The 25,926-nt window shown below is 36.3% G+C and overlaps 1 protein-coding gene across 11 annotated transcripts in view; it reads left to right on the top strand.

The window, feature by feature from the left end:
- VPS13B (vacuolar protein sorting 13 homolog B) overlaps window positions 1-25,926 on the top strand; it is an 806,600-nt gene that overhangs the window by 326,089 nt on the left and 454,585 nt on the right. For all 11 annotated transcript variants that reach the window (XR_003514498.1, XM_027561445.1, XM_027561448.1 and 8 more), the window contains one exon: window positions 6,462-6,606. Coding sequence is in view for 10 of the 11 variants with exons in the window: in XM_027561445.1 (XP_027417246.1) it covers window positions 6,462-6,606 (145 nt within the window). In the remaining variant the exon portion in view is untranslated. The remainder of the gene's footprint in view (window positions 1-6,461; window positions 6,607-25,926) is intronic.

Below are 25,926 nucleotides of genomic sequence, written 5' to 3'. Positions count from 1 at the left end.
TAGTGTTGGTATGGTTGGTGTGAAAGACTTGCAGTATGAGTTTATTTAAAAGGTGTCTAAATTACAAAGTTAGGCTTCCTTGGTGGCTCAGATGGTAAAGAATCTGTCTGCAGTGCAGGAGACCCAAGTTTGATCCCTGGATCGAGAGGGGCTAATTATGGTCCCCAGAATACTTAAATGTAGCTCTGTATGTTATATTAAGTATAATTCTGACAGGTGGGTTTTATCATTCCCATTTTAAAGATGAATAAACTGATGCTTATTATTGAGATAAGAGAGTTCCATAAAAACATCTATTTCTGCTTTATTGACTATGCCAAAGCCTTTGACTGTGTGGATCACAATAAACTGTGGAAAATTCTGAAAGAGATGGGAATACCAGACCACCTGACCTGCCTCCTGAGCAACAGTTAGAACTGGACATGGAACAACAGACTGGCTCCAAAAAGGAAGAGGAGTACGTCAAGGCTGTATATTGTCACCCTGCTTATTTAACTTCTATGCAGAGTACATCATGAGAAACGCTGGACTGGAAGAAACACAAGCTGGAATCAAGATTGCCAGAAGAAATATCAATAACCTCAGATATGCAGATGACACCACCCTTATGGCAGAAAGTGAAGAGGAACTAAAAAGCCGCTTGATGAAAGTGAAAGTGGAGAGTGAAAAAGTTGGCTTAAAGCTCAACATTCAGAAAACGAAGACCATGGCATCCGGTCCCATCACTTCATGGGAAATAGATGAGGAAACAGTGTCAGAGTTTATTTTTCTGGGCTCCAAAATCACTACAGATGGTGATTGCAGCCATGAAATTAAAAGACGCTTACTCCTTGGAAGGAAAGTTATGACCAACCTAGATAGCATATTCAAAAGCAGAGACATTACTTTGCCAACAAAGGTTCATCTAGTCAAGGCTATGGTTTTTCCTGTGGACATGTATGGATGTGAGAGTTGGACTGTGAAGAAGGCTGAGTGCCGAAGAATTGATGCTTTTGAACTGTGGTGTTGGAGAAGACTCTTGAGAGTCCCTTGGACTGCAAGGAGATCCAACCAGTCCATTCTGAAGGAGATCAGGCCTAGGATTTCTTTGGAAAGAATGATGCTAAAGCTGAAACTCCAGTACTTTGGCCACCTCATGTGAAGAGTTGACTCATTGGAAAAGACTCTGATGCTGGGAGGGATTGGGGGCAGGAGGAGAAGGGGACGACACAGGATGAAATGGCTGGATGGCATCACTGACTCGATGGATGTGCTTCTGGGTGAACTCCGGGAGTTGGTGATGGACAGGGAGGCCTGGCGTGCTGCGAATCATGGGGTTGCAAAGAGTTGGACGTGACTGAGTGACTGAACTAAACTGAAGAATTTTTGAGGCCAAATTTATGTGGTATTGAATTGTATTTTCCCATTGACTTATTTGAAGTTTTTTAATACTCTACTTGGAGTAGCTTTGTATTTTTTTCTGAAGAAACTTAAAGCTAGCTGATAGGAAAAAATGTATAATTTCATATTTACATAAGAATATAAAAGCTGAACCAAAAATGTGCAATCTATGTCTCAAGAAGCATTTTTTTAAGTTTTTTTTTTCTTTTCATTTTGTCCTAATTTCATTTGAAACTTCTACCATCCCTCTCCCATTTCATGTTTCCATTTATCAAAGTGAAAAATCAAGGTGTTAGTACTCAATCGTGTCCACCTCTTTGTGACTCCATTGACTGTAGCCCACCAGGCTCCTCGTCCATGGGATTCTCCTGGTAAGAATAATGGAGTGGGTAGCCATTCGCTTCTCCAGAGCATCTTTTCAACCCAGGGATCAAACCCACATCTCCTGCATTGCAGGCAGATTCTTTACCATGTGAGCCACCGGAGAAGCTCCTCCTTTTATCAGGTAGTTACAGAATTGAGTCCAATATACTGGGTACTGGGGCTATAGAAATGAAACTCATGGCTGAGAATATTCCTTCCTCTAGAGGTATTTAGTGTATTTAAGAATATGAAGAGATATAGCAGTAACCCCCTTCTTAGTACCTCCCTTGTATCCATAGAGAATTGGTTCGGGCCCTCCCTCCCCTATAGATATAAAAATCCAGGATACATATGTCCCTTGGTGTAATAGCCCTTTGTATTCTCAGGTTCCAGATCCACACAAAGTGCTGAGTATAATTGCTGTGTTAGATGTATTTACTGGAGGACATGAAAATATAAAAGCAACATATCAGGTGAAGGGTGGGTGTTAAAAGAGGAAATTGACAATTGAGATGAGTATCATAAGAGCAAGCCAGAAAAAGATCATTCTCAACTAAAGTTTATCAGCAGAGGCAAAGAACATGGAGTAACTTGGCAAGAAAGGAGCCTTGTGTTTCCAGGCATGAGCCAGGTGTTCTTATAGAGAGTAGCAGAAATTGAAAGCCAATTCATAAAATATTTTATTTTAATGGTAAATGTTTGGTTTATTTGTAAACCAGACGTTTAAATGTTATATTTGTAATGGTAAAACTTTATCCTGAAGGGTTCAGATGAAGTATAGGAAACTAATATAGACTTGGATTTTAGAAAGTTTAACAAAATAAAAAATATGGGTAATGGAGAAATTAAGAATAATGACAGGGATGATTTGAGAAAAATTTGTAAACGTTTTTCTTACTGAGGTACAATTGACATATAACATTATATTAATTTCAGATAGCAACATAATTCATTATTTGCGTATATTACAAAATGATCACCACTGTGTGTGTAGTTAACATCCATCACCACACATAGTTAACATTTTTTTCCCTTGTGATGAGAAGATTTACTCTTGCACATTGAAGATTTAACTTGCAAATATACAATGCATATCATTAACTCTGGAGAAGGAAATGGCAACCCCTCAAGTATTCTTGCCTGGAGAATCCCATGGACATTGGAGCCTAGCAAGCTGCAGTTCATGGGGTTGCAAGGAGGTGACATGAATGAGTCGTTAGTGTGCACGCGCATGTGCGCGCGCACACACACACATGCATTAACTGTAGTCCTGATATTATTCATGATGTTTTTTAACTGAAAGTTAGTACTGTGGACTGCCTTTACTCATTATACCCCCTTCTCCCCAACCCCTCTGTGTCTGGCAATCACCTTCTCTTTTCTGTATGTATGAATTTGATGTGTTGGGGTTTTTTTTTGTATTGTTTTGTTTTATTTTGTTTAGATTCCACATATAAATGTGGTTATTTGCCTTTCTTTATCTGACTTAGCAAAATGGCCTCAGGGTCCATCCCTGTTGTCACAAATATCAAGACTCTTCTTTTTTAGGTCTGAATAATATTTCCTTGAATTATAAATTTTTCATTGGTTATCTTATAACTGATGTGATTATCTCCATTTCACCATAGATATGCATGATTGCCAGTTATTGTTCTAGCAGCCTAAGTAAACTAATGTTTGTTTGATACCAAGCACCTTCAAAGATATTTATTTTTATTACTGTGTTTTATAAATAGATTTTAGTTAAATATTCCCTGGCTCATTTGGTAAAGAATTCGCCTGCAATTCTTTGAGACCTGGGTTTGATCCCTGGGTTGGGAAGATCCCCTGGAGAAGGGAACGGCTACCTACTGCAGTATCCTGGCCTGGAGAATTCCATGGATGACGGAGCCTGGCAGGCCACATAGTCCATGGGGTCGCAAAGAGTTGGACACAACTGAGCGACTTTCACTCATATATATATATGTATATGTATTCTAATTTCAATGCTATTGCATTTCATTTAAAACTACAAATATCCAGTCCTCATTCACAGATGCAAATAATATTGAGATAAACATTTCTATATTTGCATTTTTCTTTAATTATTCACTTAGAATATGTTTTTACAAGTGTAGTAGTTTCAGGCATGTGGTTTAGCATATTTTAATGCTTTTGTTATACTGCCAGTTTGAGTCCAGAATTGGTGTACAGTCTGTTTTCATCAACACTTTATAGTATTACTATTTTGCTACAGTTTAGCATATCTCAAAAACATACTTTTTAAAATGCTTTTAATCTAGTATTTTAGTCTTACATTTTCTTTCACATGGAGAATTGAGAGAATAGTATAGCTGAACCCTGTGATCTTATTGTTCAGTTTCAATAACTTCAGAACTAGTGAAAATGTAGAAAATGGATGAGTTCATTTGCTACTCTTGTGAGTGAAAATTAATAAATCTAGCAGTAGCTAATAAAATTACCCATGACTGTACCCTATAACCCCCAAATTCCACTTTTTGTTAGAGCTGTGTTCTTATAGTGACATTTATATGAGCCTGTGAAGTCATGTATAAGCCTCTTACTGCATGATTGTTTGCAATGGTGTAAAACTGGAGACAACCTAAATGACTGTCTCTAATGCAGTAGGTAAATAAAGCATGGCACGTTCACATAATGTATTATTTTATTGTTAAAATTTATTATATAGCTTTTAGTATGGAAGTCTCAAAATTATATTTAGTATAAAAATCAACTTCCTAAGGACATATGCAAAATGAAAGTACTTATATTTGTCCCAATCTACCCTGCATATATATATATATATATATATATATATATTATATTTTACATATTTTATATACTATATGTAATCTGTTGAACCCCTGTCTCTCACATTGGCAGGCAAATTCTTTACCACTGAGCCATCAGGGAAGCTTGCACCCAGAGTCTCAACCACGAACATAAAGATTTTGTTGTTGTTGTTCGGTATTTACAATACCATAGCTTCCATTAGTCTTATCTTCAACTATTGTGCATGAGTTAAATATCACACTATATAGCACATAATTTTTCTCATATACTAATTTTGATTCTAAACTTGATTGTAACTTCTTAGAGTGTTTCATCATATTCCATGCTTATAAATGATGGCCAGGAAATTCAAAGGATTATGAAATCACTAAATGTTAGAGCATAAAGAGATTTTCTAGTAGACATCTCCACCCCCTTATTTTATACTTCAATACGTTTAGACTCACTATTTCTTATCTAGGTGTTAAATACTATCTCCTATGTAGATTTGTATAAATATTATCAGTTTGACTAAATACTTAACAGGAAAGTAGATATTCTGTGTTGTGATGTTTCCCACAATGCATGTAATTTTTTCATTTTGTGTTTATCAGTTGTCTTGTCCTTTTAATCAAAGTAATAGTTTGTAACATGATTTGGCTTTTTCCTATTATATCATATGGTTATATAATGTGCATATGTTCTCATTGAAATATTAATTTATAATTTAAGCAATATTAAATAATCATCAACTTGGTGAAGCTTGACGTTGGATCTGTAAAAGTGTGCATGTAACAGCGTAACATTAGATCACACTGCTGCCTAACAGCCCTCTCCAGATTGATCATCTGATGCAGCTGTATCACAGTTATCATCTGTTGTTTCCCAAACTGCAATTTCCTTCTCAATTTGTGGCTGAAACCCAACATTTGATGATTGTTTTCCACTCAGTTCAACGTTGATCTTTGATCCTACAGCAAACTTAAAAATACCTTTTTTTTTTTTTTTTTTTGCCAAAAATCTGACAAGATTGTATTGGGCGTCATCAGCAGTAACATCAGACTTTATTTCGGTGAATAAAGATGAAACAGCTGCTTTATTGTCGAGATCAGCACTCAGGCATTCAATATAAGATCATAATGTTTTCCAGCTTTCTCTAACTATAGATGTTTTTCTGTGCTTTCTAAATATGCTGTGGATATCACTTTGTCAGACAAAATATAGAGATTTTTAGCAATTCTCCCCAAAGTTGGGCTGTCTTTATTAATAGTGGACATAATCAGTTTATAGAAGTATTTCCCTGAATATGATTTTATAAGGATAACTTTTCATTTTCTAGTGATCATAATTTTCAAAGTTGATTTTAGTTTCAATTTGCTTCTGCCATGTTATCTTTATACTACTTACTAAAATTTACATTAAATTTTAATTATTTCCAAGTGCTCTTGGTTTTTGTGCAGAATTCTGATTGAGAATTGAAATTGTGAAGTGTCCCTGTGGGTATATGTGAGAGAGACAGTGATGAAAAGGGAGGGCAAGAGTGATTGATTGATTGATTTAAAATAATAAAACCCCATGTATATAGCATGGAGTATATAGTCCATTATGTCAGAGTATCTTTGTATGGTGACAGATGATAACTAGACATATCATGATGATCATTTTGTAATGTACAGAAATATTAACTCACTGTCTTGTGCACATAAAGTAAAATAAAATGTACCTCAATTATACTTCAGTTGAAAACAAAATATGTGGACATGGAGGGGAAAATGCTAATGATGGTTATCTCTGAAGGTGGAGATTATGGGTGGTTATTGATTAAAAAAATAATACTGAATAGTAAAGCATTAACCCCAACTTGTGAAGGACTTTCTTCAGTGATGCTATGTTTATACTTAAGAAATAGTAAATAATTCAGTTTTTCATTTGACTCTCTTTAACAGCCTGTAATTGCTGTTCCTCTTGTTATGCCAATTAGCAGAAGGAAAGAGGATGAGGTGTCTGTTGGAAGTGCACCCTTGGCAAAGCAACAGTCATATCAGGCATCTGAGTATGCCAGCAGCCCTGTAAAAACAAAAACTGTAACAGGTATGTGTCAAAACTCTAAAGGATCTGTGATTTCACCTTCCCTCCTAGCTAAGGAGTTATCCAGGCCATATTTTCATGAATGCTGACCAAAGACACAAGACTCCTGGAATAGAGACAAAAGACTATTATCTATAGCATTAACAGTTTTACCAAAATATTAGCATTTGTGTGTGTGTCCCTGCCCTAAGCCTTATTCCCCCAGGTTGGCACAAAGAGGGTAAGTGATACCTGTATAAAGTGGATTATGTTACAGGAAGGAAACCTTAAGCTTTAAATGGGTAAAAGCTATGCCTGCATTTTCTCTGGGGGAGGACGGCTGCATATGCATCTTGTAGGATTGTAAGCAAATCTGCTGTTTGCTCAGGTGAAAGACAATATGTTTGTTTTCTAAAGCTGTACACTGTGCAGATATCCTTGAAAATAGCACTGGAAACAAAGGTACTCTCTGCCTCTACTTGTAAAACAGGCAAAAACAAGAGACCCTTGGAGAATCATCTCCCAGTAATATGTTTCTTCTTAAAATGAATCCTTGCAGTCCACCCTACATCTCAATCCTCTTTCCTCCCCCTTTGCTTACTTTGTTAGCTATATGAGCTATGCAAATATAAAGCATAAATATTCTTCCATAAAACATTATCTTTTATTTCCTTTTATGTAATTTAAAAAACCCACTTGGTGATTTCAAGTCGTGTTTTAAATTTCTAATATTATCCTTTAGATATTCAGCTTTATTCCATGTAACTCATATATCCCTGACCATATAAAAAAGATTTTATATTTTTAATAATAAAAAAACAGTTATTGAGTATTTATAATGGGCCAGACCCTGTTGTAAGTAATTTTGAGGGTAGAAATATTAATAAGACATGATCGCTGCCTTTGGTGAATTTAAAATATGATCGTATACACAAGAAGGTTCACACTAGTGTTTGTTTATACGAAAAGTTAGTTTCCTTACCATATTTATAAACAACAACAGTAAAAATACTAACATACATTTTTGTGGAGTTTATTCGTATCTATTACTTTGTGTTCTGTTTCTTAAAATAGTATGTTATATTTATTTTATAGAATCATTCGACTTCTATCAGTATTCACAGGCCTTTTGCTCTGTTGAGACTTTCTTTACCAATTGATAAAAAATGACTATGCTTATTTTTTGTATCATAGGAAGATGGTCTGTAACTTGAATTGATTTTTTAATATAAAATTAGACATTTCCTTAGATACCATGCTAAGTTTTATACTTTAAATCGCTTGATCTGGTAATTTACATAACGGTTTATAAATATCAGCTGTTAGTAAATGTCCATTAAGTATCAATTGATAAGTTTAATTTTATATGCATATTAATCTCCTGCTTTACTATATTTAGTCCAGTTCTTTAAGCCACATAATAATTAAAGTAATTGTTAAGGATGAGTAAAGATGATAGAAAATACTTATTTATATGAAATTGCATGACATAGAACTATATAGAAAATATTTACTGTGCATGGAGAAGTTTTATAGATAAATTCACATTTCATCAGTTGTCTATCAATTCATGAATGATATTAATATCTGAAGTTTATTTTGCTCTCTTGTGGGTGCTAAGCTGCTTCAGTTGTATCTGACTCTTTGCCATCCTGTGGACTGTAGCCCACCAGGCTTCTCTGTCCATGGGATTCTTCAGGCAAGATTACTGGAGTGGTTGCCATGCCCTTCTCCAGGGGATCTTTCCCAACCCAGGGATTGAACCTGTGTCTCTGAAGTCCTCTGCACTGGCAGGCATGTTCTTTTACCACTGGCGCCACCTGGGAAGCCCCATTTTTGCTTTCTTACACTTTCCCATTTAATTACAAGAAATTAATATTTTAAGAGAAACCTTGATCATAATCTCTCATCAGTAATTACTTTTTAGAGTCTGAAAACATAAACAACACATTATTCTTTTTAAAAAATTTTTAATGTATTTTAAAATTTTTATTGGAGCATAACTGATTTACAGTGTTAGTTTCAGACGTTAGTTTCTGATGTACTAAATAGTGATTCAATTATACGTATACATATAATCATTCTTTTTCAGACTCTTTTACCATACAGGTTATTTACAGAATATTGATTACAATTCCATGTGCTATATATAGCAGGTCCTTGTGGGGGTCTATTATGTGTGTTAATCCTAAACTCCTAGTTTATCCTCTTCCCACACGTTGCCCCTTTGCGGAGGCATAAACTTGTTTTCAAAATCTGTGAGTCTATTTCTGTTTTATAAATGAATCCATTTATCTCATTTTTTAAAAATTCTGTTTCATTCCACATATGAGTGAAATCATACAATATTTGTCTTTCCCTGTCTTTCTTAACACTAACGATGATCATCTCCAGGTCCATCTGCCTTGCTGCAAATGGCATTATTTTCTTCTTTCTTATGGCTGATATTCCATTGTAAGTATGTACTACATCTTCTTTATCCATTTTTCTGTCAGTAGACGTTTAGATTGCTCTCATGTCTTGGCTATTATAAACATGCTGCAGTGAACATTGGAGTGCATTATCTTTTTGAATTGTGCCCTGAATATATGCCAAAGAGTGGGATTACTGGATCATATGATATTACCTCACACTGGTCAGATTGGCCACCTTGAAAAAGTCTACAACGCAGTAACATCCTGAGGAGGGGCTGGAGAAAAGGGATCCCTCCTACACTGTTGGTAGGAATGTAAATTGTTGCAGCCACTATGGAGAACAGTATGCTGCTAAGTCACTTCAGTCACGTCCGACTCTGTGCTACCCCATAGACGGCAGCCCACCAGGCTCCCCCGTCCCTTATTTTCTCCAGGCAAGAACACCGGTGTGGGTTGCCATTTCCTTCTCCAATGCATGAAAGTGAAAAGTGAAAGTGAAGTCGCTCAGTAATGTCCGACTCTCAGCGACCCCATGGAATGCAGCCCACCAAGCTCCTCCATCCATGGGATTTTCCAGGCAAGAGTACTGTATGGAGCGCCCCTGAAAGGCTAAAAATAAAACTACCGTGTGATCAACCAAATACAATATTCTTTATTTCAAATTATAAATACGAACTTTTGCATTTTAGTTGTGGTTCTTTGCATTTGAGTTGTGGATATGGATATTTGCATTTACTGTCTTTAGTGTTCCCTCATCTCTGGAACCCTTTATTTCCATATCCTTGTATCACTGTAGTTAATGATTTCTGTATTTCCAGCTACTCAAGCTAGCATAAAAATTGTGTGTGTGCATATGTGTGTTTAGTCAAATCTGACTCCCCCACTTCATGGACTGTAGCCCACTAACTTTCTCTGTCCATGAAATTTTTTCTAGGCAGGAATACCAGAGTGGGTTGCCAGTTCCTACTGCAGGTAATCTTCCTGACCCAGGGATCAAACCCAACATCTCTTGCATTGGCAGGCAGATTCTTTACGACTATGCCACCTGGGAAGCCATACAATTAGCAGTTATCACACTAATGCCTGGGCTTGCCTTGTTTATGAACTGTGGGCATGTATAGGTGGTAAAAAGCTCTGGATATAACCTTTCTACTTTATGACCAATGTATCGTGCTCTTTAGATGCCCACCATTTTCGGTTCTCTGGAAACCTTGTTGATATTCTCGTTTTGGTTGAGTGCTCTGTTAATCATTTTCTTTGCTTAGAATTATGTTTCAAATTTTTCTGTTTTCTAGAAAGAGACTCATAGACTTAGAGAATAAACTTACGTTTGCTGCGGGGAGGGTTGGGGGAAGGGATATTAACAGAGTTTGGAATGGACACGTGCACACTGCTATGTAAAATGGATAACCAACAAGGCCCTAGGATATAGCACATGACACTCTGCTCAGTCTTATGTAGCAGCCTGGATGGGGGAGGGTGGGGGAGATTGGATACATGTATATGTATGGCTGATTCCTTTTGCTGTTCACCTGAAACTATCTCAACATTTTAAACTGGCTATATCCCAATACAAAATAAAAATAACAATACTTTTATATTTTACTGTAAATTAGAGTAGACAATTCTTATATTGCTTTTAATTAAAAAATTGAGTCCTTTAAATGTGTCAGTCAGTCAGTTCAATTGCTCAGTCGTGTCCGACTCTTTGCGACCCCATGAATTGCAGCACGCCAGGCCTCCCTGTCCATCACCAACTCCCGGAGTTCACTCAAACTCAGGTCCATCAAGTTGGTGATGGCATCCAGCCATCTCATCCTCTGTTGTCCCCTTCTCCTCCTGCCCCCAATCCCTCCCCAGCATCAGAGTCTTTTCCAATGAGTCAACTCTTCACATGAGGTGGCCAAAGTACTGGAGTTTCAGCTTCAGCATCAGTCCTTCCAATGAACACCCAGGACTGATCTCCTTTAGGATGGACCAGTTGGATCTCCTTGCAGTCCAAGGGACTCTCAAGTCTTCTCAAACACCACAGTTCAAAAGCATCAATTCTTTGGCGCTCAGCTTTCTTCATAGTCCAACTCTCACGTACATACATGATCACTGGAAAAACCATAGCCTTGACTAGACGGACCTTTGTTGACAAAGTAATGTCTCTGCTTTTCAATATGCTATCTAGGTTGGTCATAACTTTCCTTCCAAGGAGTAAGTGTCTTTTAATTTCATGGCTGCAGTCACCATCTACAGTGGTTGTGGAGCCCAAAAAAATGTGTACCTACTTCTAAATGTAGTTACCACTATTTTAATTGTTATTTACATTGTATCATAAGCTGTAACGAATTTGTTAAGTTTTTCGTATACTTTTACAAACCTTTTTTCTTATTGTTTTTGTGTTACTTTTACCATCTTAATTTTAACCTTTTTAAGTGTACAGTTTAGTTGTGTTAAGTACAGAGACGGTACCCTACTCACAATAGTTTTTGACTTAAGGTTTTTCAACTTTATGATACTGTGAAAGCCATATGCATTACGTAGAAGCTGTACTTTGAATCTGAATTTTGATCTTTTTCGAGACTAGCAATGTGAGGTAGAATACTCTGGTAATACTGGGCAGGGGTAGTAAGCCACACCTTTCAGTCAGCTCTCTAACCGCCAGAGTAAAGAACCAATAGACTCACAGCCATACAACTATTTTGGTTTTTACTCTCAGTACACTATTTAATAAGTTACATGAGATATTCAACAGTTTAGAATAAAATAGGCTCTGTGTTAGATAATTTTTCCTAACTGTAGGCTAATACAAGTCTTTGGGGCACATTTAAGATAGGCTAGGCTAAGCTCTGAAGTTCAGTAGGTTAGGTATATTAAATGCATTTTCAACTTAAGATATTTTCACTTTATGATGGGTTTATCAGGACATAACCCCATCATATGTTGAGGAGAATGTTTATTCACAGTGTTGTGAAATGCACATTTTAATTATTTAACTGAATTTTACAAGTAGCTCTGTTATGCCTGAATTCTTATTAAAATAATCTTTTTGTTTTTGTATTTGCAACCTAAGGTCCAAAGTTGGTCTTAAGTTCATCCCCAAGTTATGAGGGCTTTCCAGGTAGTGCTAGTGGTAAAGAACCCACCTGCCAACACAGGAGACACAAGAAATGTAGGTTCGATTCTTGGGTAAGGGAGATCCCATGGAGAAGGAAGTGACAACCCCCTCCTGTATCCTTGCCTGGGGAATCCCATGGACAGAGGAGCCTGGCAGACATCCATTTGGTCACAAAGAGTCAGATACGACTGAAGCGACTTAGCGCACACACAGCACACACATTATGTAGCAGTTCTGGCACGTGAACACCAAGGTTTGGTGATACTGCACTGGGTTTGATTTTGCTTTTTAATTATTTATCAAGAAGCACACATCCTTTTCCAGTCTCAGTGAAACTGACTTAAGTAGTTGGCTGCAGGGGGAACATGTACTTGATGGCTGGAGATGTGTTGACAGCAGAACAGCTCAATTGCAGTGAGATAGGCACGTAGGGCAGGCCAAGTCAGAATAAAAGCATGTTTCTCATGAAGATATTATCACAGAATTCTAAATAATCTTCTAGAGAATCTGTGTATTCTTCCAAACAAAGAAACCATTCAAAGTTATGACATGTGTCTATCCTTTGTTTTGGAAATGTTATGAACATTAATTTGGAACTCTTGATGAAATTGTCTGATGTCTGTAATGGAGATGAAAACTTTAAAAAACAGTGTCCTTCATAAATGATAGCTCTTTAAAAAATACTAGCCATTTTCATCTTACATGTATGGCACCCCACTCCAGTACTCTTGCCTGGAAAATCCCATGGGTGCAGGAGCCTGGTAGGCTGCAGTCCATGGGGTCGCTAAAAGTCGGACACGACTGAGTGACTTCACTTTCACCTTTCTCTTTCATACATTGGAGAAGGAAATGGCAACCCACTCCAGTATTCTTGCCTGGAGAATCCCAGGGATGGCGGAGCCTGGTGGGCTGCCATCTATGGGGTCGCACAGAGTCGGACACGACTGAAGCGACTTAGCAACTGTGTAAGTACACAGTTAAAATAATAGAAGGACTTTTAATTTGACTCCTTAAATACTACCAAGAACAATGAAGGTGAAAAACTAATTGGCCAATGTTTGTTGGCCAGAGAAGCTTTAGTTTTTAGCAAGTGAATGGAAGTTGAATATGTAGAGACAGTCTCTGTATACCACTCTTTCATGAAATCTGACTGTACTGAAACTTGGGTATGTCAATAGTTATAGTGAGGCAAGTGGAAGAGAAGAAAAAATTAGAGCTACAGTAAAGTTTATAATAATGTATACAGTGAGATTACAGGTAAAGTAGAATATAAGATCTTATAAGCAGGTATAAGATTTAACAGAGAATTGCCGCTTACTCTGAGAAAGAGGTAAGAAGATAAAGTATATATCATTATATGTCAGTTTAGTTAATTGTCTCTGCAAATAAGTATTGATGCAGGATAAGTACTGGTTTCCTTGCATTGCTTCAGAGAATGTAACAGATTAGTAAATGTATACTTTTTTCAAGGCAAGCTCCTTGGTTTTCACATACAAGGAATACTCTCCTTATAAGAAAATACAACATGATATTACACTTTGCTAAATATTTTTTATTAGTTTATCAGTTTAACACTTTACTCCAAGATTGAAATTCCTTCATCTAAAAAATCATTCTATCCAAGGCAGTATAACTTGTAGGATGGTTTTAAGGAGGGACATTTCTAATTTTTGCTAATACTAGTTGCTCCTGAAGGTGCTGATATACTCTGGATTCTAATTTTGTAATAATTTTTGAATGTAAGTAAAATGGGGCACACCAATATAGTTATTCATCTAAATCTGCTTAAGTGAAGTGAAGTGAAGTCGCTCAGTCGTGCCTGACGCTTTGCAACCCTATGGACAGTAGCCTGCACCAAGCTCCTCTGTCCATGGGATTTTTTAGGCAGGAGTAATGGAGTGGGTTGCCATTTCCTTAAGTCATCCTTAATATGATTAAGCTTGAATGTTGAGCAGATATGTTCCTAATTATGGTATGGAATTAGTATTCAAGTACAATAAATATATTTTTGTGGATTTATGTATATTAGAAGTTGCTGACTTTAATCATGTCATTCAGCATAAAATTCTGTTCCTTTGTGATTAATTAGATATTTAGTTTCATAGGAAAATACTAAAGTGTGAGAATACACACTAATGCATAATGTGTAATTGATTTTATTGTCTCAGGAGTAAAATGTAGATCTCAAAAATTTTCCTCTTGTAGAATAGAGAAAGGTTTAACATAAAATGAAGTTTATCTAATGAAGTATGTTTAAAATAAAATAAAAATATTATTCAAAAAGTAATCAGAGAACTTAATGAAATATACATTTATTAAAGTGCTATTTTCCCTTTTTTACTTTGTAAGAGAGTTTATTTGTAAAACTGAAATTCGTGGGGAAAATATTAGCAGTGTGTAGATTTAAAAATTCTACTTAATATTCACATTAACTCATACGTTGTTTCTGTGCTACCTTGGGTAATAAACTATTCTGTGCTATTCTGGGCAGTAATTTATAATGAGACAATTTGTAAGCTTACTTTGCTAAAGGATTCCAATAGTTGTCAGATGATCATATGGTATTTTAGCCATCGTCCAGATGGCTCTAACTATAGACTAGATTTTTAACATTTGATTTTTATGTTTCATGAACGTCCCTTGATCACTTGATGATGATCTTTTATGGATATGTCTGATAATTGCACTACTCACTTGGCACGAATGCATAGCTGAATTTCTGGCATTGCAAGTGTTCATATGAGGAGCCCTCATGTAAATCATAGGCTCTGTTAAAAAATGTAATTTATACATTTTTTAGTGTGCCCTAAGTAGGAAGTCAAGAAACACATGGAAAACAGGCAAATTTGGCCTTGGAATACGGAATGAAGCAGGGCAAAGACTAATAGAGTTTTGCCAAGAAAATGCACTGGTCATACAAACACCCTCTTGCAACAACACAAGAGAAGACTCTATACATGACATCACCAGATGGTCAACACCGAAATCAGATTGATTATATTCTTTGCAGCCAAAGATGGAGAAGCTCTATACAGTCAGCAAAAACAAGACAGGAGCTGACTGTGGTTCAGACCATGAACTTCTTATTGCCAAATTCAGACTTAAATTGAAGAAAGTAGAGAGAACCACTAGACCATTCAGGTATGACCTAAATCAAATCCCTTATGATTATACAGTGGAAGTGAGAAATAGATTGAAGGGCCTAGATCTGATAAGAGTGCCTGATGAACTATGGAATGAGGTTTGTGACATTGTACAGGAGACAGGGATCAAGACCATCCCCATGGAAAAGAAATGCAAAAAAGCAAAATGGCTGCCTGGGGAGGCCTTACAAATAGCTGTGAAAAGAAGAGAAGCAAAAAGCAAAGGAGAAAAGGAAAGATATAAGCATCTGAATGCAGAGTTCCAAAGAATTGCAAGAAGAGATAAGAAAGCCTTCCTCAGCGAACAATGCAAAGAAGTTGAGGAAAACAACAGAATGGGAAAGACAAGAGATCTTTTCAAGAAAATCAGAGATACCAAGGGGACATTTCATGGAAAGATGGGCTCGATAAAGGACAGAAATGGTATGGACCTAACAGAAGCAGAAGATATTAAGAAGAGCTGGCAAGAATACACAGAAGAACTGTACAAAAAAGATCTTCACAACCCAGATAATCACGATAGTGTGATCACTGACCTAGAGTCAGACATCCTGGAATGTGAAGTCAATTGGGCCTTAGAAAGCATCACTACGAACAAAGCTAGTGGAGGTGATAGAATTCCAGTTGAGCTATTCCAAATCCTGAAAGACGATGCTGTGAAAGTGCTGCACTCAATATGCCAACAAATTTGGAAAACTCAGCAGTGGCCACAGGACTGGAAAAGGTCCGTTTTCATTCCAATCCCAAAGAAAGGCAATGCCAAAGAATGCTCAAAGTACCGCACAATTGCACTCATCTCACACGCTAGTAAAGTAATGCTCAAAATTCTCCAAGCCAGGCTTCAGCAATATGTGAACCATGAACTTCCTGATGTTCAAGCTGGTTTTAGAAAAGGAAGAGTAAGCAGAGATCAAATTGCCAACATCTGCTGGATCATGGAAAGAGCAAGAGCGTTCCAGAAAAACATCTATTTCTGTTTTATTGACTATGCCAAAGCCTTTGACTGTGTGGCTCACAATAAACTGGGAAATTCTGAAAAAGATGGCAATACCAGACCACTTGATCTGCCTCTTGAGAAATTCGTATGCAGGTCAGGAAGCAACAGTTAGAACTGGACATGGAACAACAGACTGGTTCCAAATAGGAAAAGGAGTATGTCAAGGCTGTATATTGTCACCCTGTTTATTTAATTTATATGCAGAGTACATCATGAGAAACGCTGGACTGGAAGAAGCACAAGCTGGAGTCAAGATTGCCGGGAGAAATATCAATAACCTCAGATATGCAGATGACACCACCTTTATGGCAGAAAGTGAAGAGGAACTCAAAAGCCTCTTGATGAAAGTGAAAGTGGAGAGTGAAAAAGTTGGCTTAAAGCTCAACATTCAGGAAATGAAGATCATGGCCTCCGGTCCCATCACTTCATGGGAAATAGATGGGGAAACGGTGGAAACAGTGTCAGACTTTATTTTTCTGGGCTCCAAAATCACTGCAGATGGTGACTGCAGCCATGAGATTAAAAGACACTTACTCCTTGGAAGGAAAGTTATGACCAACCTAGATAGCATATTCAAAAGCAGAGACATTACTTTGCCAACAAAGGTCCATCTAGTCAAGGCTATGGTTTTTCCATTGGTCATGTATGGATGTGAGAGTTGGACTGTGAAGAAGGCTGAGCGCTGAAGAATTGATGCTTTTGAACTGTGGTGTTGGAGAAGACTCTTGAGAGTCCCTTGGACTGCAAGGAGATCCAACCAGTCCATTCTGAAGGAGATCAGGCCTGGGATTTCTTTGGAAGGAATGATGCTGAAGCTGAAACTCCAGTACTTTGGCCACCTCATGCAAAGAGTTGACTCATTGGAAAAGACTCTGATGCTGGGAGGGATTGGGGGCAAGAGGAGAAGGGGACGACAGAGGATGAGATGGCTGGATGGCATCACTGACTCAATGGACATGAGTCTGAGTGAACTCCGGGAGTTGGTGATGGACAAGGAGGCCTGGCGTGCTGCGATTCATGGGGTCGCAGAGAGTCAGACACGACTGAGCGACTGATCTGATGTGTCCAGAAGAATGCTTCTAATGTTTGCTGATTCATTTCAAGAATGTGTTAAGTTTGTTAAACATCTAGGTTTATTAATTTTTATATGTAAATGTACTAAGGTTTTGGAGAAGGCAGTGGCACCCCACTCCAGTACTCCAGTGGATGGAGGAGCCTGGTAGGCTGCAGTCCATGGGGTTGCAAAGAGTCAGACACGACTGAGCGACTTCACTTTCACTTTTCACTTTCATGCGTTGGAGAAGGAAATTGCAACCCATTCCAGTTTTCCTGCCTGGAGAATCCCAGGGATGGCGGAGCCTGGTGGGCTGCCGTCTATGGGGTCGCACAGAGTTGGACACGACTGAAGCGACTTAGCAGCAGCAGCAGTACTACGGTTTGTATAGCATGCTCGTAATGCCTTTTCTTCTTGAAACCTCAGTTCTCAAGAATTAGACCAGTCATCATTTCATATTTAATGTAAAAAAATACTTGTTTCCTTACCTCCTTTTTTGTTGTTGTTTTTAAGTTTTCTGAGACAGTAAGAGGAAATTGATGTATAGTGTCTTTTAATATGTCCAAGTTTCACTCTTATTTTTACTTTGAAAGTAGAATGTAGACTTCAGTGAATTTTGTCAGAGGAGATAGTTTTTTAAAAATTTCTTTTTAATTCGAGGATAATTCCATTGTACAATTCATTCCATTGTACATTCCATTTACAATTCCGTTGTAAAGGAATTATCCTTTACAATGTTGAATTAGTTTCTGCTATACAACAATGTGAATCAGCCATAAATATACATAGGTCCCCCCACCCTTGACCTTCCGTTCTGCCCTCCACACCTGTCTCACCCCTCCAGGTTGTTGCAGAGGACCTGGTTTAGCTCCCTGTGTTATACAGGAACTTCCCACTAGATATCTATTCTATACACGGCATTGTATATATTTCAGTGCCACTTTCCAGAGAAGATAGATGGCAAATCATTTAAATATTGAGAAAGTACTTTTACATTCTCCATCATATTGGAGTTAGTTTACTCACTAACTCACCAATTATTGTCCTCACTACCTTACTCCTTTGCCTTTTAAATGTCCTAACCCAAGTGTGGGACAAAACAGAATAAAGTAGAGAAAACTAACAAAACTACTATTTTTAGTTTCCTTGAACACAACTGATACAGGCTCACATTTTGATTTCAGGAGTAAGAGAATGAGTTAAAACAAGTACAGAGAACACGAACTCTTTGAAAATAGTTTATCTTTAGAGTATTAGCCTTCAAACTTTTTTCTTAGTACTTTCCTATCAGTAAAAATCTCAGGGAAGCATTCATAGTGTATCATTTATTGATTCATGCATTAAATATGTTTAACACTATATTAACATAGAACATGTAAGATAATTGTAATTTTAACATTTGAATCTTATTATTTTGGTAGAATTTTAGTAATACATCAATAATATTGTTGTCAGAGTAATATTATGCTTCATTGAAAAAATAGTTTAATATTTCATTATTACAACAACTTAAAGATTTAATTCTTAATTCAGTTTATTTCAGTAGTTAATTTTAGTGGCTGACATACCTGAAAAGCTCCCTCACTGAGATTCGTTGACCTGAGACTGGAAATGTCTTTAATGATGCACTCAGGATCCTTATTTTTCATTCTCATCCATTTTCAAAAGGTCTAGTACATTTCTGTCTTGCTTGTATAAATAAGATATTCTTCTAAATTAGTGGAAAGATGTTGCCTTATTCTTTTAAATAAGTTAGTGGCATCTTTATTTGTTATTTTTTTGTTAGTGGTATCTTTAACTCATATGTTTGGCCCTTTGTGTTTTACAGGAATCTTTTAAAAGTACCCAAATTGTGAGGAATAATGTATAGTAGATAAAGTAGATAATTTAATTTCACTAAGTGTAGATACTAAAATTTGTCAATTTGATTAAATGTGTGTATGTAAATTGTAATATGCATCAGTTAACCGAAACAGAAGAGTACCAGTTCCTTCCCGTTACTGAATGTCTTCTCTTCCTTCAGTGTATTCAATGTAGTGTTAACGTGCTTTCTTCTGTCATGGGAAAGATACACAGTGTTTTTCCACTTTACTAAATATTAAGTTCATGTCCTTACTTTTGAATAAAAGTAAGTATGAGTGAGTATTCTCATATACATCCCCTGTAGCTCAGTAGATGGTCTTGTAGTTTTATGCGTCACATTTGGGGACACTGCTGTATTGGGATCCAAAACACAAAACAGAGAGAGTCCATCATATGTGGTCCAGGTGGGAGGGTCCCAAAGAGCCAAATTAAACTAAACAAATTATTGGGTAATATAGTTCAAGAATTCTGGGATGGAGAAGTGATTAAAGAAATAAAACAAAAAATCAATAACATCTCCACAAACATGCAGCTTAGGCAGAAAGTCATTGGTATAATGACCAGTAAATGTGGAAATGGAAGAAGTGAGAGCCAGATAAGCTAGGCTGGGCATGAAGGTGAATAGTTCTTGAGGAAGTAAGCCCAATGGTATGTTTAAATCATGTTGTAGCACTTTGCAGCCTATGTAGGCTGTGTAATGTTACTACAAGGTCTGTTCAGGTACAGCTACTAACATTGCCTCATTTTCTCCTAACTGATAGGACATTCCCTTACTGGAGAAGGAATTTACATTTCTAAATTAGGAAGGACTCTCTGATAGCAAGAGAGAAAAACTGTATTCAAGTAATTTTAAGTTATAAGAAAAGGGGAGGGGGGAAATTGATTGATTCTGATAACCAAAATGGTAAGAAAGACAAATACAATACAAATCTTGTCTTTGGAATGGCTTAGAATTCAGTTCCACACCGTGAGGATTCTTGTCTTTTCATGTTGATTTATCTCTCTCTTACTATGTGTATGTGTGTGTATTTGACCTAGCATGGCTGTGGTACCTCTGGAGTCAAATACTTAATTCTGATCAAGGAGACAGTGATATGGTCCAGAATCTGTTGAAAAAATATCAGAAGCAGTTTTCTTTGGGCTTTCTTGGCTCATGTGCACACATCTTAGACAATCACTGTGGTCAAGGAGGTTAGTCATTATGACTTGGCCAGTGGCAGCCCAGCTTGGGTCAAATGTCCAACCTCTGTGTTCAAGGGTGTGAGATATGGATACCAGAAAATGTAGGAATAGCAGAAACATGGCTCCTGGGGATAATTTTTGAAAGACAATCATCTATCTCAATTCACATCTACTAATTTTTCATTTTATGCTTAATCACAGTAGTTTTAAAACGCAAAATGTTGATTGCATAACATTTAGACTAAATCACATTTATGCGTTTCTGTTTTGATAGGAATAATGTAAGTGAATTTTGATGGTATTGCATCCATGAATGGAGGGAAGGGTGAAAACTAATTTAGAAGAGAAAGACATGGGATGCATAAGATTGCAAACTTTATAGCAGGTGTTCATTTGTTTTGTTTCTCAACCTATAGTTTATTCACATGGGGAAAAGGAATTAGGAGATGTTCTGTTATATATAGTTTTGAAAATAAAGTTCTACCTTGCAGAATTTATTAATTTTGAAACTATCATTATAAACAGTTTTTAAGCAGATTCATTAATTCGAATTATTACACAATTTAAAATTTGTCAGCTAATTTTGAAGTTCTTTGAGGATATATGGTGATATTAAGTACATGGAAAGGTTTTTAAATGTATGGTCTTCTTTGGAAATGAGTTATTCTAATATTTTATACAAACTGGCAAGAATTCAGCAAAAATTCAACCAAATTGTTCTATATGCAGTCTTTTTTCCCTTCTTTTGCAGTCAGAACAAGATTATAGTTTCCAGATGAAATTCTGAATGTCACATAGTGATGACATATATTTTCCTGGTTGGCTCGGCATGAGATGCAATTTTGCATGCCATGTCACGCTGCCTTGCAGAATCCAAAAGCCATTATTTCCCAAGGGGCTTTCAGGAGTGATAGTATCAAATGTAGTTTGTATTTTAAAGAAAAGTCTCAGGCATCATTGCCATTCTTATGGCAAGTTGCTTAAAGGTTTATATATTATCCAAACTACAGAAATTTTAAAATAACATTACTATGTAAAGGTCACTTTTTCTCTAGGTTATTTAATTTTATATTGCCAAACAGTGAGTGAGTGAATGTCATTTGGTCATGTCCAACTCTTTGCAACCCCATGGACTGTACAGTCCATGGAATTCTCCAGGCCAGAATACTGGAGTGGGTAGCCTTTCCCTTCTCCAGGGAGTCTTCCCAACCCAGGGATCGAACCCAGGTCTTTCACATTGCAGGTGGATTCTTTGCCAGCTGAGCCCCCAGGGAAGCCCATGAATACTGGAGTGGGTAGCCTATCCCTTCTCTAGCATATCTTCCCAACCCAGGAATTGTCTTCTTCATTGCAGGCAGATTCTTTACCAGCTGAGCCACCAGGAAACGCCATTGCCAAATAGAGTTGCCAAAAACCATGATCAGTGTGCAATATAGATCAAGAATTATGAAGGTATAGTAGGAAAACCAGTAGATGAGTGGCAAAAATAAACGGTTTTAACCCAGTTCCCCTCCCATGTTAAGCTAACCTCAGATAGCCGCAATTTATTCATTTATAATATGGTAATAAGTGTACCCAACTATCTCACAGTTTTAAGTCTTAAGTAAGATATGTGAAAGTTCTGTATATGTGTATGGTAAAATGCAATTCAGATAAAACATACGATCACATCTTTTATGTTTGCATTTTAAGAGGAAAGGTATAGACTTCAAGCAAAGTGAAGCTTATTTTATTCATTAGGTTTTGACACTGCAATGTAGTTTTATTTTTTCTTGTTTATTTGATGATAATCATTCTACAGCTGACTTAAAACCTAATATTTCCATTTATGTCTATATAATAACATTTATTTCATACTGATGATCTTTCTATTTTACATTTGTTTTAACTAACTTGCTTTATTGCTTCTTTTCTTCTATTTTCTTCTTTTTTTTTTTAAGGTGTCTCAGGTTCAGTTCCCTGGACAGCTCTGTTTGGGTATCTTACAGGTCCTTAAAGCCAAACTTGTATCAAATCTGTCCAACTCTGTACCTCCCCTTACCACCATTGACCATGTTGCTCAAGGCTGAAACCCAGGACTCATCTTTAGTATCTCCTTGCTCTATCTGTTCTGCCTCCAAATTATTCTTAGTGTTTTTGTTTCAGTCTGTTTGTATGCTGCTTCCCTAGTCAGAATTGCATAATTCTTATATAGGATAATGTAAGGGTATCCTGATTAGTCTCCCTAGTGTCATTTCCAGATTATTTTATCATCTGTTGTCTAGATGACAGCAAGAGTCATCTTATTAAAAATCTAAATTGGATCATTTTATTCCCTACTTGAAATGCTTTTGTGACTTCCTGTTGCACTTAAGGTAGAATCCACACTCCTTACCGAGGCTGATAAAGTCTGACCTGATCCTCTCTCTCTAGGCTTCTTTCATTTCATCTTTTGTCATTTTGCGTTACATCGATCATCTTTCACTTCTTCAAAAACTGCATGCTTTTTCTTGCCTGGGATCTTTTGCATGTTCTGTTTCTATTGCTTCTATTGCTGTTTTCATAACTATTAAGTTTGTATTTAAATGTTGTCTTCTCAATAAAGAAACTTTTCCCTTTCAGTCTTTCTAAAATAGGTCTGTGCCATTCTTCCAAGCTTCTCTACCTTAGTACCTCTTTTCTGTCCTCATAATGCTTATCATACTGTGTTTGACTTACTCACATTTGTATTCCCAGAATCTAACAGCTATTTCTGGCATTGAGCAAACTGAGTAAATAATGGCTTCATGAATGAATAAATTCTATTTCTTTAGTTATTTTTATTTAGGGACTTAATAATCACATTCCTTAGCCTTATTTATCTTCCATCTTTTATTGATTTAAATTGACATCCTGTAACTTTTCAAATTTGTTTCCACATTCCCCAGGGATATTTTTCAAATATTTGGGAGAGGTAACAGCTTTTATTTTTCTTACCTTTTGCAAAAAGTGTATTTCTTTCCAGTGACATCAAAGTCATTATTAGGATTATGAGTGAGTTAACAATTCTTTTCTGTAGCTATGCGTTTGTGGTGCAGGCTCAGTCACTAAGTTGTGTCTGACTCTGTGACCCCATGGACTGTAGCCTGCCAGGCTCCTGTCCATGGAACTCTCCAAGTAAGAATACTGGAGTGGGTTGCCATTTCCTTCTCCACATAATGATAAAATTTTCTAAAATAGGTCTGTGCCTACCTATCCATTTAGTAAATTTGTTATTCATTCATTTCTGTCTTTCCACTGTAAACTCCTCAAAGACATAATCTCCATCTTTTATTTATCTTTATCTTTGTTTCTGAAGGTCCTTGCAAAACTAGGCACTCAGTAATGCTTATTGAATTGAACTAAGCAACTTTCCATAGCTCATAAGTCTTGGAAGGGGATAGCAGTTTCCTCTATCGCATTTTCAAGTGTTTTCTAAGCCATACCAGTGGAATGGAAGAATAGCAATATAAGAAGATACACAAATCTGCTTTTATTTTTGTTGTGTTGTGATTCCCTAAATCCTTATGAGATCTTCTTCAGATTAAGAAATTGGGGGATTGAGAGTCAAGTGGTATGATTCCTCTTCTGCTGTGTTCTTCAATCCAGTATGTTTTTCCAGTAGTCTTGCCTTCAAGAAATAGCAAGGAGGACAATCTGAAGCAGAAAGTCCTGGGAAGAGGGATTGAAGGGGAAGTGAAAAGGACAGTGGGGATCCTGATCCTGTAGGAATTTATGAGCCATTTTAAGGACTTGGGCCAGTAAAATTAAGAGTAAATACATGACTGAACAACTTGATTTCCCAATAACATAAAGGGGAAACTAAAGATTGACACAGTTTTTTTTCTTGGTGAATATTTAAAACTTAAATGAAACTATAAATCATAAATATGTACTTTACACAAAGGTACTTTTTAAAAACAATGTCACTACACTACTAGGGAAAGATTTATTTAAAGAAGATACACATATGATTTTTTTCTCTTTTTAAAATATTAATGATTGATTTCAACTAATGCTTACTGAGCAAGACATTCTTATTATTTCATGGTGCTACATGAAATGAATATAGGAAACATGGATTGTCCTTGCAATGAAATGAATATTGTCTTGGTTTTAGCACTATGAAAACTGAATTGCATTTTACTGAATAAAGTACATAATTATATAAATTGGTGGTTAGAAGTCTTATGTTTAAAGGAAAAATTGCTATAGGAATTTTTTTTTCTTAATTTCCCATTAGAAGTCCTCCTTCCTTATCGACCAAAAACCAAAGTTGGCCAACTTTTGTTACAGGACCTCTCTAAGACTCTTATGCAACAGATGATAGAAGTTTGAAACAGAAACGACTTAATTCTGAGGAACACTTTACTCTGAGAGCTGAATTCTACCGTCATTGAACAAATGTTTTTTGATTCCTTGGTATCACTAAGTAACCTTGTTATGATGAGAATCTTGAACTTCAGGAACATAAACCATTTGGTATCAAATGTCATTATTTTGTGCCATTGTTCTAGATATACTATAGGATGCTCAGAGTTACCGTTTAGCCATTGACACCATTATTTAAATCCTCAAAATAAGAACGGAGGTTTTTGACATACTGACTTTAAGTAATTGTTACCAGGTTCCAGTTCAGCCATGAGAAGGTAAAAGGATGTTCTGATGTAAATCATTGAGTGATATACAGAGGCAAAAAAATATAGACATTTACTTCTGCGGCTTGGAGTTTCAAGCTTTATGCTTTTTCAGCCAATTTTATCTAGGTGGTGTTAGATTAATAAATACATACATAAAGATCATTTCTCATTGAAAGAGTAAGAGTAGTGGGGGAGGGGCAGGCAGAATGTATCTTTGAAGTCCAACTATTAACCACTGCATTTAATTGTTGTACAGTATTACTGTGCTCTTCTGCTTCCTTTGGAGAAACAAATATTCAGACTTTTGCATTATACCATGAAGAATTAAAAATACAGAATTATGTCAGAATTCTATGAGATTATAAAGAAAGGGCCAAATCTAATTTGGAGAATTCAGTGACTGTTTCTCAGGAAATGATGTTTAAGGTAGAACTAAAACAATATGTTTATTGTGATTAAAAAAGGAAAGTCACTTTGTTTCAGATCTGGTAATCTTCAAGTTTTTTCTATATCTTCTGTATCTTGTCTTATATCAGTTAATTTTTAATTACTATTCTCTATATTTAAAGTAATTTAATGAACTTCTTGTTACACAATGCAGCATTTAACATGAGTAGTATTCTTGACTTTAGATGTACTTATCATTAACTTCTGACATTAGATTAGTCCCCAGCATGTAGTAGATGTTACAGACATTTTGGTTAAAGTATGGTTCAAAATTGGCAGTTTTATAGAGTATAACTGTGCTACCTGTAAAATGTACATAATTACAAAAAAAAATTATCTTTTGAAAATACAAGCTTGTCTTCCTATTCTATTGTCTTTTGATAATATGAATATGATGGATTGAAAATTAGTGTATCTAAAATAGGTGCTTTTATACTTCTAATAGCCAGGTCAGTCTACTTAAAGAGATTTTTTAAACTGATTATATTTTTCATAGCTTTT

The sequence above is a fragment of the Bos indicus x Bos taurus genome, chromosome 14 (assembly GCF_003369695.1).
Source record: "Bos indicus x Bos taurus breed Angus x Brahman F1 hybrid chromosome 14, Bos_hybrid_MaternalHap_v2.0, whole genome shotgun sequence".
Lineage (NCBI taxonomy): Eukaryota > Metazoa > Chordata > Mammalia > Artiodactyla > Bovidae > Bos > Bos indicus x Bos taurus.
This window is presented reverse-complemented; position numbering and strand designations above follow the sequence as displayed.